This window comes from Oncorhynchus nerka, linkage group LG1 (assembly GCF_034236695.1).
Source record: "Oncorhynchus nerka isolate Pitt River linkage group LG1, Oner_Uvic_2.0, whole genome shotgun sequence".
Classification (NCBI taxonomy): domain Eukaryota; kingdom Metazoa; phylum Chordata; class Actinopteri; order Salmoniformes; family Salmonidae; genus Oncorhynchus; species Oncorhynchus nerka.
This window is the reverse complement of record NC_088396.1, coordinates 15,537,727-15,555,152: the sequence shown is the minus strand read 5'-3', so window position 1 is coordinate 15,555,152 and position 17,426 is coordinate 15,537,727. Positions and strand designations below refer to the sequence as shown.

At 43.4% G+C, this 17,426-nt stretch overlaps 1 protein-coding gene across 1 annotated transcript in view; it reads right to left on the bottom strand.

The window, feature by feature from the left end:
* The window catches only part of stxbp5l (syntaxin binding protein 5L), a 174,775-nt gene that overhangs the window by 131,667 nt on the left and 25,682 nt on the right, over positions 1-17,426 (bottom strand). Inside the window, exon 4 of the mRNA XM_065001593.1 lies at positions 1,206-1,287. Coding sequence (XP_064857665.1) covers positions 1,206-1,287 — 82 coding nt within the window. The remainder of the gene's footprint in view (positions 1-1,205; positions 1,288-17,426) is intronic.

The following is a 17,426-nucleotide window of genomic DNA, read 5'->3' as shown; positions in this document are numbered from 1 at the left end:
TACATTTCAGTGGTAGAATCTGCCTAAAATTCATATTTTTTTCCTCCCAAAAACAAATATTCACAAGTATTTGAATACTAATGTCTGTTCGGATATTTGAATATTCAAATAACCATGCACATCCCTACACTACACATAGTGATTATATTATCCACATTCTGAAGGGAAAATATGCTTCTTGCTTCACATGAATGGGCATTAAAAAAGCCAACTCTAACATCTATCAATATGTCTCCTCTCTCTCTCTCCCTGTCTTTCTCTCCTTTCTCTCTCTGTATCTCTCCCCTCTCTTTCCTATATCACTCTCTCCCTACACACAAGATAAGGACATTAATGCCCCCCTTCCTTCCCTCTTGTCACAGTAATTAGCCACCCCCTCACACACATGAAGAACTAATATCTCACACTGCTGCAGCTGTGCTCCCCCCCACCACCACATACACACACAATTACTAAGGGGGGCGTATTACGGAAAGTGACAGTGAGTGAAGGGAGACGAACTCGTGATGCTCGTAGTCGAAGAGTGCTGCTCAGACCACTGAGCCCACCACAGTTCAAAATGCTCTAGCTAGCCGGGAGAATACTTGACATCCACCCCTCATAAAGCCCCATCTTCCCCCACCAAACACCCCTCATCTCCCACCACCCATCCATCTCCCCCGCTCCACGCCCCTCATAGTTGCTAAATAACAGTGCTACCATTAGTCATAACCATCCTAAAAGAGTGTCGAGTCAAGGTTTGAAATCAATAGGGAGTCTGTGAACTGTGAATCTATCTGCCCAGAACAAGATTTAGAACAACAAATTTAAAGTATGAAGAGGAATGGTAGAACTCTTAGCTTCTATTACAGATGATGTGTTCTCATTTGGATGAACTGGAGGTACACTTCATGTTTGTTGGCCATATTGCCTTCACCCATACTATATTTTCAGATGAGAGGCAAGGAGAAGAGGCCTGTTGACCAGTGCTTCCCATTTTTGTTATAGACTCGGACAAGCACACCTGAATCAACGTGTCAACTAATCATCAAGCCCTCAATGAGTTGAATCAGGTGAGTTTGTCAAGGGTAACAACAAAAACGTGTGCTGTTGGGGATACTCAAGGACTGGAAATGGGAAACACTGCTTGTAGACGACTGAGAAGATTGTTATATGAAGGCAACAGGGAGGGAATCTTACCTTGAATAGAATAGATTTAGTCTTACCTCGTTGATGAGGAACTGTAGCTGGAGGACAGCGGCTCCACTTTCATGCTGGCTATAGCAGTCCACACCAGGCCGTCCCAGGCTGATGACATCACAGAGTCAAGGAAGCAACCAGGAAGTAGAATGCATTGGCATAGTACAGGACAATGTCTAGCGCACACATGCACATTTGCACACACACACACACACATTTGCACGCATTGGCAGACACAGAAAAATACACACACACGGTAGGATGCATTGGCATAGGACAGGACCATGTCTAGCACTGACTGTATGAGCAGGATAAAACATGAAAAACATGAAAAACTCCTCAGAGGAGGAAGGGGAGGACCATCCTCCTCAGAGAATTTCATAAAAATAAAAACAGTGAAACGTTAAAAAAGTTACCCTTTTTAGATAAAACTATACTAAATATATTGTCACCAAATAATTGTTTTGCAATGAAGGTCTACAGTAGCCTCAACAGCACTCTGTAGGGTAGCACAATGGTGTAGCCGGGGGACAGCTAGTTTCCATTCTCCTCTTGGTACATTGACTTCAATATAAATCCTAGGAGGCTCATGGTTCTCACCCCCTTCCATATACTTACACAGTAGTTATGACAACTTCCGGAGGATGTCCTCTAACGTATCAGAGCTCTGGCAGCATGAACTGAAATGTTGTCCACCCAATCAAAGGATAAGAAAATCAATCTAATACCGAAAGAATAAGCTCCAGCTAGCTTGAATGGCCATACATCAAATGTGGTGAGTAGTGGACTCAAAGAGAGAGAAAGACAATAGTTGAACAGTTTTGAACTAATGAATTTCTTTTAAAAAAGGGGAAGCAAGAGAGAGAGAGAGAGAGAGAGAGAAAGCTAGCTATATTTTCTTATATTCTTTTCACTTTCACTGGGCTAGCAAATGCAGCTAGCTAGTTTCAAACACCTGGCTGAAACAGAGAGAGATGCTATTTTAGCTAGATGGCTATGGCTATCCAACACTGTAACTCTTCCAAGTCAAGGTAAGCTTTTGGTTGTATTAATTTATTGCCATTGTGGCCCGCCGGTGTAAATGCTTGCTGACTGTACACTGCACTGCATAATTGTAGCGAGTTTACTAACACGTTAGTTCTAGTAGCTATGTTGACTATGACGTTAGCTAATACGGTGACCACAACGATGTAGGCTGTGTGTAGTGGTTATTGGTTATGATATGAAGGTTTGGCTTGGAAAGATTTTTTTCCTGGTCACAGACAGCGAATGTGTTGTGCACTGAAGTCCACAAGCGAAGGAAAAAGGTGAGAGGAGGAGAGCATAGAGATGCGAAGAGGAATTATATGAGCAAAGTGATCAATGCTGTTTGTATGTGGCTGTTATGAAAGAGTGTGCAAGGCAAGAGTGTGCAAGGCGGTATTAAAGGTCTGCCACCTTCATAGACTAGGTTGTAGCAACCTCATGGTGGGTACAGGGAACATTCGAGAATCATGTAGTAGCCTAAACCGATCACGTTACATTGAGCAGGGTGAGCGGAATAGGAATGACAGTCATCCGATATGCTGTAGGAGAAATAAGGACACGCTCATTAAAAAAAATACTGTCCTCTCTCATCTTAAACGGCACCGACCACCACTGGAACCTGCTGAATATTTAGAAATGATATAATAGTCGTAGGCTGCAGGGCAGGACACTGAAACATTATTTCTCCTGGTTAGGTGTAATAAAATATGGAATGAAATGAACTCTCTAGGTGAGTAACACTCCTGTATTAAACACTGAACTCGGGAGTGAAGTGAATAAAGTACATTAGTGGTCTTGTAAAACCACACCTACACCCATTCTGTCCTCTCTTTCCCTGGATAACATGGCTAACTTTCCAGAGTAGCTCTCTTAAACAATGAGTCATAGGACTGGAGAAACAGCAGGGGGAGTGTGTGTGTGTGTGTGTGGGGGGGGGGGACGCAACGAACACAAACAAAAATGTAATTGGATTTAGGTTCAAGGTTGGGTGGAAAAAAAATACAAAATTCCCTTACGTTGATGCCTTTTTGCATATACAGTTTTCTACTTTGATTCAACGTCATCATAATTGTATATATTTATTTTTTTATGACGTTGGAACAACGTTGATTCACACAGTTTCTGTCCAGTGGGCTGTTATTGTTGTGGAAGTTCTCTCTCTGTGTCAAAAAGAACATGCCTGAGGGATGGAGTAATGAGGGGACCCCAGGAGAGGATATCAGGCCACTTTGAGACACACTGCCTGCATCCCAAATTGCGCCCTAATCCCTGTTTAGCAGTGGGGATGGACATAACATTTACATCTGCAGAACAATTATATCTCTATAAGAATCATATCTCCAGAGCAATCATGTTTCCAGAACAATTATATCTCAAAGCAAAGCAGATGATAGCCAAAAACAATTTCCCACATCCCAGTGGAAACCAAAGTGCTATTTGATTATGTTTGTTTCTGCGAGGCCAACCCAACCAGTGTTCAGCCAGTACAGTATGTTGATGTCCTGCTCTCTATCTGTTGTAGAACAGAGGTGTGTGGCTGTAGAGGCAGGGTTCTGGTTGACTACATAAGGGGACAACACAAGGTGTCAGGACAGATACATCTGTGCCACAGGAGGTGTGCTACTGCTTTTTCAGCCACCTCACACACACACAGACGCACGCACACGCACGCACGCACGCACACACACACACACACACACACACACACACACACACACACACACACACACACACACACACACACACACACACACACACACACACACACACCTCCGACAAGGACAAGGTCATGGGACCTCTCTAATTTTACTCCCAGACACGATAAACAGTGTGATATAAAACAGATAAACATGTACGCAGCGTGCTTGTCAAACGTGCTGTTGCGAACACCACAGCAACAAGGTTGAGCAATTCGGAGTAAAATCGAGTGGACAGGGCCTTCCATGCGCATGCATCCATGTTCAGCAGATGAAGAGTAGATGGTGAAAGAACTGTTTCCAGGCCCAGCCAATATATTAAGTACAACTGTGGCTGTCCACTTGAATTGAGATTGGCTGGGAATCTCTTTTTTCTCTCTAGTTAGGGAGGCACTTCTAATCAAAATCAATACTGCAGGTAATCACACTCCCAAAAGCCTTTAAACAAGCACATTTCAAAAACATTAGCAAGAACGGCCTCTTTTGTGTGTGTGTGTGTGTGTGTGTGTATGTATGCCTACCTTTGAAACGCAGTGTGTGTCTAGCTGTGTCAGCCTCTATGCTTCATGTGTATTCTCTATGCACATTATCACCAGTGAGGGAGCGTGCAAGGCATGCAGACAGGCGTGCTGTGCAGGGGGGGGGTTCGGATGAGCAGGGCTCGTGGGCGGCGGGGGATCGGCAGAATTAACAATCCGTGACCGTCCCATTTCCCATTCGTTCCCCAGGAGGGAGGAGGTGGTTGATGAGAGGGAGAAGGGAGTGACAAGCGAGGGGGGACCGTAACTCATTCTTCTCATCCCTCTTTCCCTGGCGCCCTGTCTACCACTCCTCCTTCTTTCCCTCCAGTCTCCCTCTCGCCGTAATGACTGGACATGTTACATGCCACTGGAAGGTGGGAGGGAAGGAAAGGAGAAAAGAGAGAGAAGGGAGGGTATGAGGGAAAAGAGAGAGAAGGGATGGTACGAGGGAAAAGAGAGAGAAGGGAGGGAAAAAAAGAGAGAAGGGATGGTACGAGGGAAAAGAGAGAGAAGGGATGTACGAGGGAAAAGAGAGAGAAGGGAGGGAAAAGAGAGAGAAGGGATGGTATGAGGGAAAAGAGAGAGAAGGGATGGTACGAGGGAAAAGAGAGAGAAGGGAGGGAAAAGAGAGAGAAGGGAGGGTAGGAGGGAAAAGAGAGAGAAGGTATGGTAAGAGGGAAAAGAGAGAGAAGGGAGGGAAAAGAGAGAGAAGGGATGGTACGAGGGAAAAGAGAGAGAAGGGATGTACGAGGGAAAAGAGAGAGAAGGGATGTACGAGGGAAAAGAGAGCGAAGGGAGGGAAAAGAGAGAGAAGGGAGGGTAGGAGGGAAAAGAGAGAGAAGGGATGGTAAGAGGGAAAAGAGAGAGAAGGGAGGGAAAAGAGAGAGAAGGGGTGGTACGAGGGAAAAGAGAGCGAAGGGATGGTACGAGGGAAAAGAGAGAGAAGGGAGGGTACGAGGGAAAAGAGAGAGAAGGGAGGGTAGGAGGTAAAAGAGAGAAGGGATGGTACGAGGGAAAAGAGAGCGAAGGGAGGGTACGAGGGAAAAGAGAGAGAAGGGAGGGTACGAGGGAAAAGAGAGAGAAGGGAGGGTACGAGGGAAAAGAGAGAGAAGGGGTGGTACGAGGGAAAAGAGAGAGAAGGGGTGGTACGAGCGAAAAGAGAGCGAAGGGATGGTACGAGGGAAAAGAGAGAGAAGGGATGGTACGAGGGAAAAGAGAGAGAAGGGAGGGTACGAGGGAAAAGAGAGAGAAGGGATGGTACGAGGGAAAAGAGAGAGAAGGGAGGGTACGAGGGAAAAGAGAGAGAAGGGAGGGTACGAGGGAAAAGAGAGAGAAGGTAGGGTACGAGGGAAAAGAGAGAGAAGAGAGAGAAGGGAGGGAAAAGAGAGAGAAGGGGTGGTACGAGGGAAAAGAGAGCGAAGGGAGGGTACGAGGGAAAAGAGAGAGAAGGGAGGGTACGAGGGAAAAGAGAGAGAAGGGAGGGTACGAGGGAAAAGAGAGAGAAGGGAGGGAAAAGAGAGAGAAGGGGTGGTACGAGGGAAAAGAGAGCGAAGGGAGGGTACGAGGGAAAAGAGAGAGAAGGGAGGGTACGAGGGAAAAGAGAGAGAAGGGAGGGTACGAGGGAAAAGAGAGAGAAGGGAGGGTAGGAGGGAAAAGAGAGAGAAGGGAGGGTACGAGGGAAAAGAGAGAGAAGGGAGGGTAGGAGGGTAGGAGGGAAAAGAGAGAAGGGAGGGAAAAGAGAGAGAAGGGATGGTATGAGGGAAAAGAGAGAGAAGGGTTGGTATGAATGGGAATGGATGGTATGGGTCTTAGGTCTAATTGTGCTCTCTGCATGGTTGCCTGTTAATTGGTCCTGGTTTAATTAGTTTGATAAACACACACATGGGACCCAGACTGCATGGGAGCCACTACAGAGACACACACACAGCCAGGACAGGAGATGCCAGAATGGCTGCTGCTGTCTAAGATGGATCATTACCTCTGTGCCAGCCTGCTCTCACTGCCTGTATCCCAAATGGCATAGTATGCCCTATATAGTGCACTACTGTTGACCAGTGCCTATAAGGCACTATGTAGGGACTAGAGTGCCATTTGGGATGCATTCACTTACAGTATGGTTGTTAATACACAGCAGCCTGGGCCATGCCCTTGTGTATGCTACCCAGAGACATAGGAGAGGTTGGCCAACTGGGGTCGAGATTGAGTTTTGATCGGGTGCCAACTTGGCACCAAAAGCTTATAGTAAAGGAGTTTGTTTATCCAAGCAAATGATCCCATTCCTAGTAAATCAGTTAGTGTACAGATATAGCTGGGTTGTGGATGAATACAAAAATAAGATGACATCCACATAGTAAAATCGCATGAGTTAATTCAACTCCTATGGAGTCAAATTTCAACACAATTTTAGTCATGGGGTTGATATTTTTGGAAAACGACACTAAATGGAGTAAATATTAAACTCTGATAGTTTCTTGAATTGAACTCCAATTGCCATTTTACTCATTTCAGTATCATTTTTTTAATCAATTCCCTTTTGCCATTTGACACTTTTCTGTGTTGTTTTTAATTAACAATCAACTGCAGCAGAGCACATTTTTCTTTCAGCTGACATCCTTTGAGTAAGAATGATGTAAAGCCTTATTTGAACATTTCTGAACGTTTCACATGATGGGGCTTTGCAATAAGATATCCCATTTCTGTCGGAAGCCATCTCACAGGAAGATATCCGGCACTTTGACATCAACCCTAACTTGCATTTAGAACACCTGTCAGAGTAAGGAAGACTATACAGTACATGGAGACGAACAACATCAAACTGGAACAACTATCTCACTAACAGCTGCTATGAATCCAACCCCTTACAGATTGGATGAGTTGCATGTATCGTATCTTTGTGTAGCATCAGATTTAAAGAAACAGTCCATGTGCAAGAGACAAGAAATGAACCTCCAACAGAGTGCCATGGACATGAGTCGGTCACGGTCAGTCCAAAAGGCATTTCCTTCTTAGTCTAACGGTCTAAGACGGTGGTGTTACTCTGGTGTTATCCAGAGTGTTACATTGGCGCCAAAATTTGGGGCGGGCTCTCGCGGGGGAGGGGTCAAAGGGGGAAGTGAATGTGTCACACGAGGTTGCGTGACGAAGTAGATCCGCCTGTGAACTTCAAAACCAGCGTTTGCCCTCAGCCCAAAAAGGACATGTCCTCTTGGTCTAAGACATTGGTTGCTCCCCTGGGAGACCTGAGTTCATATCCCGCGCGTTACAAGAGCATGCTGGGAATTTTTCGTTGTTGAAATATTTCACTCCCTGTCTCTGGTTACTCTTAAAGGGAAAATGGTGCATTTCTATGTTTTGTTGTAAAAAAAAGATAGGAGATACGTGTTTATAATGACATCATCGGTGTTCATCGTGTGAATTTGCCATTAGTAATTGTCTGCTAACTGCTTGATGATGTCATTGAAAACACTTATCTTTCTCTGTCTATTTTACTACAAAACATAGAAACGCACAATTTTCACATATGTTGATATTGGGCTGATGCTGAAGATGATGAATATGATGTTGAAAAATCGTGACATTTCCCTTTTATTGAGTTAAAAGTACTCCTTCCCAATGAACTCCAGTTATCAATACTAACTCCAGGGAGCGTATCACTCTCTCTCTAGGGTTAAGATAACTCCCAGTAGAGTCAATTTCAACTATTCTTGAGTTATTTAATTTGGTGTAATGAGTCAACAGGATTTCAGCAGGCAGTGAGAGGGATATTGAGATAGAAATAGAGCGGTAAGAATAGGAAGAGAGTGACTCACCGAAAGAAAATAGAAATGTAGAGAGAGGGAGACCGAGAAACAGAGAGAGAGAGACAGAGAGAGAGACCGAGAAACAGAGAGAGAGACAGAGACAGAGAGAGAGAGAGACAGAGAGAGACAGAGAGAGAGAGAGAGAGAGAGAGAGAGAGAGACAGAGAGAGAGAGAGAGAGAGAGACAGAGAGAGAGAGAGAGAGAGGCAAGTTAGAAAGTGGTGACTCAGAGATAGGGAAAGCTAAACAGCAAATTGGAAAGTTTTATCTAGTATTGATTTTTCAGTGTAACATTTCTGGTGTTGATTCAGCTGTTAAATTAACACTCATTGGTTTAAAAGAACCCCAGTGTTTGTGTTAAGAACCAGTGTTTAACCAAAACCACACCTACCATTATAATATTTCCCAGCATGCTCTATTGCGGGTTGACTTTTATAATTATTTGTTTCAATATCTATGTTTTGATTGATTAATTAAAATAACATATATTTTTCTAAACTATTCCAACCTGTTACTTGGACTTATTGCACCTGTTACCGAAATGGTTGTTCCAGTTTAGATGGTTTAGGTAGATGGTTTAGGGGGGGTTTGGCTGAACAGTCATTCTGAATGCATGTTGTGGCTGAACACAAATTCAAAATGTTGAATATCCACACTCATTTTGCAAGCCATCATAATGTGACTTGAGGGTCTTAAAACACGAGTTTCAGACCACTGTATTGGGTAAAATTAGGCCCTCAAAATAAGGCCTTAATAAATACTTGTTGTATTGTGTTAAAAAAATGTAATTTAGATGATAAAATATTCACTTGGAATATCAATTTGGTGAAGGCCACAGGATTGGAAATGGATGAATTTCAACAAGCATGTCTCTGTCACAAACAAATACAGTCATGGGTGGTTAATCAACAAAACAGCAAACAAGAATCAGACACAGCAGATCTGAACACAAATAAACCACCAAAACTCTTGCAAACCTCAGTGAATTCATCCCTCACCCGTGTTCTAAACTGCCCTATTGGCACCAAGGATTCAACATTTAATGAAGTTTGTAAATTATACGAAAACAATGGGGGCGTTAAAACTAAAGGCTGAAAACAGGTTTCTAGAAATGTTTGATAATTTATAGAAAATATATATATTACATTTACATGACATTTACACATTTACATGAACCACTTTTGGCAGTGATTACAGCCTCGAGTCTTCTTGGGTATGACGCTACAAGCTTGGCACACCTGTATTTGGGGAGTTTCTCCCATTCTTCTCTACAGATCCTCTCAAGCTCTGTCGGGTTGGATGGAGAGCGTCGCTGCACAGCTATTTTCAGGTCTCTCCAGAGATGTTCGGTCGTGTTCAAGTCTGGGCTGTGTACTGGGCCACTCATGGACATTCAGAGTCTTGTCTCGAAGCCACTACTGAGGTGTCTTGGCTTTGTGCTTAAGGTCGTTGTCCAGTTGGAAGACAAATCTTCACCCCAGCCTGAGGAGCAGGTTTTCATCAAAGATCTCACTGTACTTTGCTCTGTTCATCTTTCCCTCGATCCTGACTAGTCTCCCAGTCCCTGCCGTTGAAAAACACCCTCACGGCATGATGCTGCAACACCAGGCTTCACCGTAGGGATGGTGCCAGGTTTGCTCCAGATGTGATGCTTCGCATTCAGGCCAAAGAGTTCAATCTTGGTTTCATCAGACCAGAGAATCTTGTTTCTCATGGTCTGTGCCTTTTGTGCCTTTTGGCAAACTCCAAGCGGGCTGTCATGTGCCTTTTCCTGGTTGGCTTCTGTCTGGCCACTCTACCATAAAGCCCTGCTTGGTGGAGTGCTGCAGAGATGGCTGTCAGAAGGTTCTCCCATCTCCACAGAGGAGCTCTGTCAGAGGGACCATTGGGTTCTTGGTCACCTCCCTGACTAAGGCCCTTCTCCCCCGATTTCTCAGTTTGGCCAGGCGGCCAGCTCTAGGAAGAGTCTTGGTGGTTCCAAACTTCTTCCATTTAAGAATGATGGAGGCCACTGTGTTCTTGGGGACCTTCAATGCTGCATACATTTTTTGGTACTCTGCCCCATATCTGTGCCTCGACACAATCGTGTCTCGGAGCTCTACGGACAATTCCTTCAACCTCATGGCTTGGTTTTTCCTCTGACATTCACCGTCAACTGTGGGACCTTATATAGTCAGGTGTGTGCCTTTCCAAATCATGTCCAATCACTTGAATTTACAATAGGTCGACTGCAATCAAGTTGTTTAAACATCTCAAGGATGATCAATGGAAACAGGTTTCACCTGAGCTCAATTTTGAGTCTCATAGCAAAGGGTCTAAATACATATGTAAATAAGGTATTTCTGTGTAAAAAAAATATATAAATGTGCAAACATTTTATAAAAACCTGTTTTTGCCTTGTCATTATGGGGTATAGTGTGTAGGTTGAAGGGGATTTTAGAATAAGGCTGTAACATAACAAAATGTGGAAAAGGTCAAGGGGTCTGAATACTTTCCGAATGCACTGTATAAATAGTGCAGAGGACAGGTCCCAAAATCAACCCATGCGGGACAACTTTAGTAACGCTAAGGTAACTTGACACTGTCAGAAAGCACACCTGCAAGACGCCTGGCCGAGGCCCATTTCAGACAACCTTTGAATGAGTAGGGGATGGTCGACAGTATCAAAGGCCTTGAATAGGTCTATAAATATAGCACTACAATGAGTCCTAGGATCTCAGCAATTTAACACATCATTGAAGACGGGCGTAGCTGCTGAAACGGTCCTCTGTCCAGGTGCAAAAACAGACCGGTGAACATTAAGAATATCGTTCTTGGCATTCTTAGCTGAGAGATTGCCAGTGATTCTAATATTTTTTTTGCAAGGCAAGATAGATTAAAAATTGGGCAGTAGTTACCTAGGTCAGAAGGATTCCAACATTTGTGAAGGGCGAGGACCTGCACCGCCTTCCATATCTTAAGGATAGCAACAGAAGCAATTGTTAAATAAGAATGTGGGTCAAAGGTTCAACATTGAGGGAGGCAGAAAACTGCAGTAGAAAGGGATCAAGCAACTGAGCTCCAGTAGATTTTCTTTCTTTTTTTTCTTTACATACGTTTTGCAAGGCATTTGGTACATCATTGACATAAACTAGTTCAAATGAAAAATAGTGAGTTCCTGGAAGAGCATCATTCTCTGCTATCTGTTTAGAGGTGAATAAAGGACACCCTCTTGTGGAACTTTAGATCTTTTCAGAAACCATTCTTTCAAATAGGGGGCCAGCTTAGGCCAAATGGTTACCTCTTAAGGCTAGCCCTGTTTACTGCCCCTTCTGGAGGAATTGGGTACCCATATAAAACAGGATAAATTTTTGTCAAAAGTTGCTAATATATGCATATAAAAAATATTATCGAATAGAAAACACTCTAAAGCTTCTAAAACCGTTTAAATGTTGTCTCTATTTAAAGCAGAAGTCTCAGGGCATGCATTCTCCCAAAGTCTATCTTGTCATGGAAAAAGTTGGCCCAACTTTGACGTCATCGTATACGCACTTCCCAAACAGTTACAGCTCTGGGAACAGGCTGTACGTGTTCAACGCGAAGCCTGCTTTCAATGGGGCTTCTCATTGTGAGAATCGTGTGCTCACGAGAGTTTGAGCGGGCCGAAAGGTCTCGGTCACGCGAAAAAAGGGTACGCTTATGCACGCTCTGGTCGGGTGATGTCTTTTCCTCAGGATCGATTAAACGACGTGTGTGTTTCTGTTCGTCCTCACGATTTCTGTGCACCTTTATAACATGTTAAAGCTTAATTATGAACATAGTTTGACAAGTTTACTCGACATATAATATGTCATTTCGACGTTTTGGTGCGCATCCACTTGAATTTTGGCTACATTTCGACCGAAATGTGTCGTTTTTGAGAACCGAAAGACACAGACTTGAAAACTAAACGCTGTTTTGGTAAGTATAATCCCTTCCAGGTCTTCTGATGGAAGAACAGCAAAGGTAAGGGAATATTTATGTGGTAAATTTGGGTTTCTGTCGACTCCAAGATAGAGGAGCCATAATGCTAATTTTGGAGCGCCGACTCCTAGTATAGCCTAGTGAACGCAACCTGTAACGTTAAAAATAAATGTAACACAGCGATTGCATTTAGAAGAAGTGTATCTTCCTATAAATATGTAAAACATGCATATTTAGTCAAAGTTTATGATGTGTATTCCTTGTTAGCTGACGTTATCTGCCGGAGCTATTTCATTTCTCCTGACATTTTAGTAGCATTTTTTGAACGATGCGTCATTGTAAACAGAGATTTATGGATATATATTGCAGATTATTGAAAAAAAAATGAATGTACTGTGTAACATGTTATATTACTGTCATCTGATGAAGATTTCAAAAGGTTAGTGAAATGATTTTTCTTTTAATCCTGCGTTTGTTGATTGCATATTTTTTCCTACTTGGCTATGCTAATGAGCTATGTCTGCGGTGGTGGTTTGACATAAATATGTGCTATGTTTTCGCCGTAAAACATTTTAGAAATCTGACTTGCTGGGTAGATAAACAACTTGTTTATCTTTCATTTGAGTTATTTTACTTGTTAATGTGTGGAGGTTAAATATTTTTAGGAATATTTCTTGCGTTCCATGCGCCACATTCCAGCTGAGGGGGTGGGGGGGGTTCCTAAATGGGAACGTGTATCCCCAAGCACCACAAATGTAATTGTTTGTCTTTTATGGGACCAGAGGCTATCATAACCTGCTGGGGCAATGAGGGGGTGAAGTTTTGTTTCAAGGATTTGACCACTCAAGAATTTTGCTGGATTTCCACCACTCTCAGACACACAATTCAAGAGGTATGTTGACTTTGCTTTCCCAACCAGAGTAACACATCTATTCCTCAAATGTCTGAAGGACTGCCAGTCAGAACTAGAATCAGTCAATCTAGCCTTAGCCCAAGCTACATTTCTTTCATGAAACAATGGGTTACGCCTGTTCCTTACCTTACATGTTTTATATGGGTCATGCTTATCTGACACAGAGTAAAACATTCAAGGGCCTGATCTAAATCAGATATTGACGATATACACTCCCAATTGTAGTTCACCAAGGTCATATCAAAAATGTTGCTCATTAAAAGTGCTGAAATTTCTCTTTGTAATAATGTGTGGACTTAGGTGATTTAGGTAGCTTAGTATCTCTAATGCAAGCAATGGGGCACTGATCACTGAGCTCGTTAGCAAAGATTCAATTGGCTGTCCAGTATATTGTACATATGATGAGCCTTTGTCAGAATGACATCCAAAAGAGTCCAGTTTACAGGGTGTTTTAAGTTGGTTCAGATATCAGTTGAGTAAATAAAATGTTCAGTACAAATATATTTCAGTCTATCTGACACTGGCATCAACCAATCCAGGTTAAGGTCACCCAATCTCAACCTTAGTTGGGTATTATTACCGAGGCCCACATTTAGGACAAGATGTTCAAATCGTTTGGGGACAGAGGTGATGATACCCACAGCAACGTTCAAGTTGTTCTTTCTGAATATGGCGACACCCCCCTCCTCTGCCAGATCTATTCACACTATTTCCATACATACTCTTTTTTATTAACCAAGTCTAGAAATGATCTAAACGATCGAAACTTCCAATATTTATATGAATCAGTCCAATAGCTGCAGGATTTCAGATGAGACAGAGTCTCTAACACAAAAACTATATGATCAGAGAGAGAGAGAGAGAGAGAGAGAGAGAGAGAGACCGTGATTACGTTAGTAGGATGTATTGCCAGGGCCACAGGAAGAATGGAATAGTTTCGATGTTAGAAAGCTACACTGACTAATATAAACATGCATGGTGTATGACATGTATATATTGACCACTGTATCAGGTGGTTCAGCAGCTTGTCTGTCTGTCTTTGCCACTGTGTCACAATGCCAGCTCCTGTCTGCTCCAATACCAAACCCACCATGACCAGCAAGTTATTAGCATAATCCATCAGGAACATAATTTACAAAACAAGATGATTACCTCAAAAGTGCAGAAAACCCAATTAAACATCACCACTCCAATCTCTCATTTGCTAATTCAACTCTAGCAGGCTCCTTTATTGAAAGCAACATTTTTGCGACAGGCTCAATTGCAGAGCAATCTGGAGTATGTGGTGGAAGGGAAGGCCTCTAGTCAGAAGTAAAGAGTACTGTATGTTTGTGTTTGTTTGTCTGTCTGTCTGGTAATGCTGTTTGACAGGCGCTCAGAGCCTGATTACCGGCTGTGACATTTCACCAAGTGATCAGCCTGCTGATTTATGTTAACCCTGTCATCATCACCAGCCTGCTAGTTACTTTAACCCTGTCATCATCAACCGGCCTGCTAGTTACTTTAACCCTGTCATCATCACCAGCCTGCTAGTGACTTTAACCATGTCATCATCACCAGCCTGCTAGTTACTTGAACCCTGTCATCATCACCAGCCTGCTAGTTACTTTAACCCTGTCATCATCACCAGCCTGCTAATTACTTTAACCATGTCATCATCACCAGCCTGCTAGTTACTTTAACCCTGTCATCATCACCAGCCTGCTAATTACTTGAACCCTGTCATCATCTCCAGCCTGCTAGTTACTTTAACCCTGTCATCATCACTAGCCTGCTAGTTACTTGAACCCTGTCATCATCACCAGCCTGCTAGTTACTTTAACCCTGTCATCATCACCAGCCTGCTAGTTACTTTAACCCTGTCATCATCACCAGCCTGCTAGTTACTTGAACCCTGTCATCATCACCAGCCTGCTAGTTACTTTAACCCTGTCATCATCACCAGCCTGTTTTCCTTAAACTTCATCTACACTGGAGGAGGAAAATGAGAAGGACAGTATGGATCAGACTCAGGACTTAATATGTGGTGTTGCTGAATAGTCATTGCATTCTGGTAACTAGATGTTCTAAGATCATGTTAACATATCTATGTCAAAATGAGCCCAAAGATTCATCAAGATTCGTCTCGTTAACTACTGTATATGAGAAGTCAAATAATTGGCAAAATGAATACATTTGCAACGTGGTCAACAACACAGTACAGGAGGAAGCTGTATCTGCCAGTAGATGTGATTGACAGGGGAGATAATGGCAGGCGAGGAGCTCCACAGACTGCTGATATGACACCGGTAAAATAGATATCCATCGCTGTTCGATTAGTGTATGTTCCCCCTAGGAGTAGGTGGGTAGGAGGAGGGAGTGGGGAGGAAGAGGAGGAAGAGGAGACGAAAAGGGGGAGGAGAGATACGTCAACATAGAACATAGACAGTGAACGTGGTGACATGTCAATCTGACTGCAATGTCTTTTAAACATGTCAAGAAGCTGTTAGATGGATGAAAACTGGCAGAGATGACAGTGTGTGTGTGTGTGTGTGTGTGTGTGTGTGTGTGTGTGTGTGTGTGTGTGTGTGTGTGTGTGTGTGTGTGTGTGTGTGTGTGTTCGGACGTGTGTGGACATGTTTAACTACATGTGTGTGTGTGTGTGTGTTCGGACGTGTGTGGACATGTTTAACTACATGTGTGTGTGTGTGTGTGTGTGTGTGTGTGTGTGTGTGTTGTGTGTGGAGATGTTTAACTATATGTGTGTGTGTGTGTGTGTGTGTTTGGACGTGTGTGGACATGTTTAACTATATGTGTGTGTGTGTGTGTGTGTGTGTTGGACGTGTGTGGACATGTTTAACTATATGTGTGTGTGAGTGTGTGTGTGTGTTAGGACGTGTGTGGACATGTTTAACTGTGTGTGTTCGGACGTGTGTGGACGTGTGTGTGTGTGTGTGTGTGTGTGTGTGTGTGTGTGTGTGTGTGTGTGTGTGTGTGTGTGTGTGTGTGTGTGTGTGTGTGTGTGTGTGCGGCCCCTGGCTATATCTGTTGATGTTAATCAGTAATATGTTGAGGTGTGATATCCCAGGCTTAGCCTAATGTAGCCCTCATTATGAAGATTATCACCAATTATTAGCGTTCCCTGCCAGGGCTAAAGGCTTATCCTACCTTATTTTCCACACAATGTGGTAATAACAAAAAAACATTGTAATATATGCCATTTAGCAGATGCTTTAATCCAAAGAAATGTACAGTCATGTGTGCATAAATTGTACGTGCGGGTGGTCCTGGGAATCGAACCCACTATCCCGGCAGTGCAATGTTCTACCAACGGAGCAACAGAGGACCACATTCTGAGCCAATGCTGGGATGATCAAACTGCCTTCGTCTCCTAGTTAACATGTTCAAATCAGGGAGTCGTGTTAGTTTATGGATAAATATATGGATTATAGACGTTATGTTCCATGTTTGATACGCTCTTCGTGCTGTGTTTCAGAATTCCACCCATAAAGTAGAATAAAAATCCTCTGTGTTTTCATGAGGAGCTCAACTCTGTTGAAAGTCGTTTGAATAATTCAGAGCAGAAAGCAGAAAGCATGGAGCTTTGTACCGAACGACTAAAGCACAACTACAGTCAGACATGTTTCTCCCTCACTGGAAAAAATAATCTGAGTGGACTCTGAAAACCTGCATACAAACTACTGTTTGCCTTGTCTATGCTATAGGCCACTGGTTCCTAACCAGGTACTAGGACTCCTGGAGGTACATGAGAAGACTCATGAGACCACAGGCCTACTGGTAAAATGCACATGAGGGGGTACTTCAGGGGTACTCTGGGCAGGGTAAAATTCAGTTGGTGGAACAATAACCGAAAAAGGTTAGGTTAGGAACCACTGCATAGGCTCTAGACTGGTATGTACAGGATGAGTTCAATACATCAAAATCTCATGTTGTACACAATACAATTTCCCTCCATGCTTGGAACATTTAACGTCATCCTCACATGGCTCCAGGAATCCTGTAGGAATCGAGGAGAGAAAATAGCAGGTTGGTTTGAGGTGCTACTGAGTCACAGTACGAAGATGAGCGCATCGCTCCACCACTCCAGGTTGCCGCTGACGCCAAGCCATCCGTCTGTCTGGCCTCCTATCACTTTTAATTATCTTTTCTAACTGTGTTTTGGCCTGACCACGGAGGGCTGGGAATCTGCTGGCCAGATCATGCAGGTGTAAAAGCTCTCATCCTCCTCTCTATCGCTGAAGGGACAGTAATTAACCGTGTTTGCTTGACACACTCCATTTAATGATGAAGGGATCAAACTGAGAGATGATCATGACCACTCACACAGTGGTCCCTGGCTGCCACACCG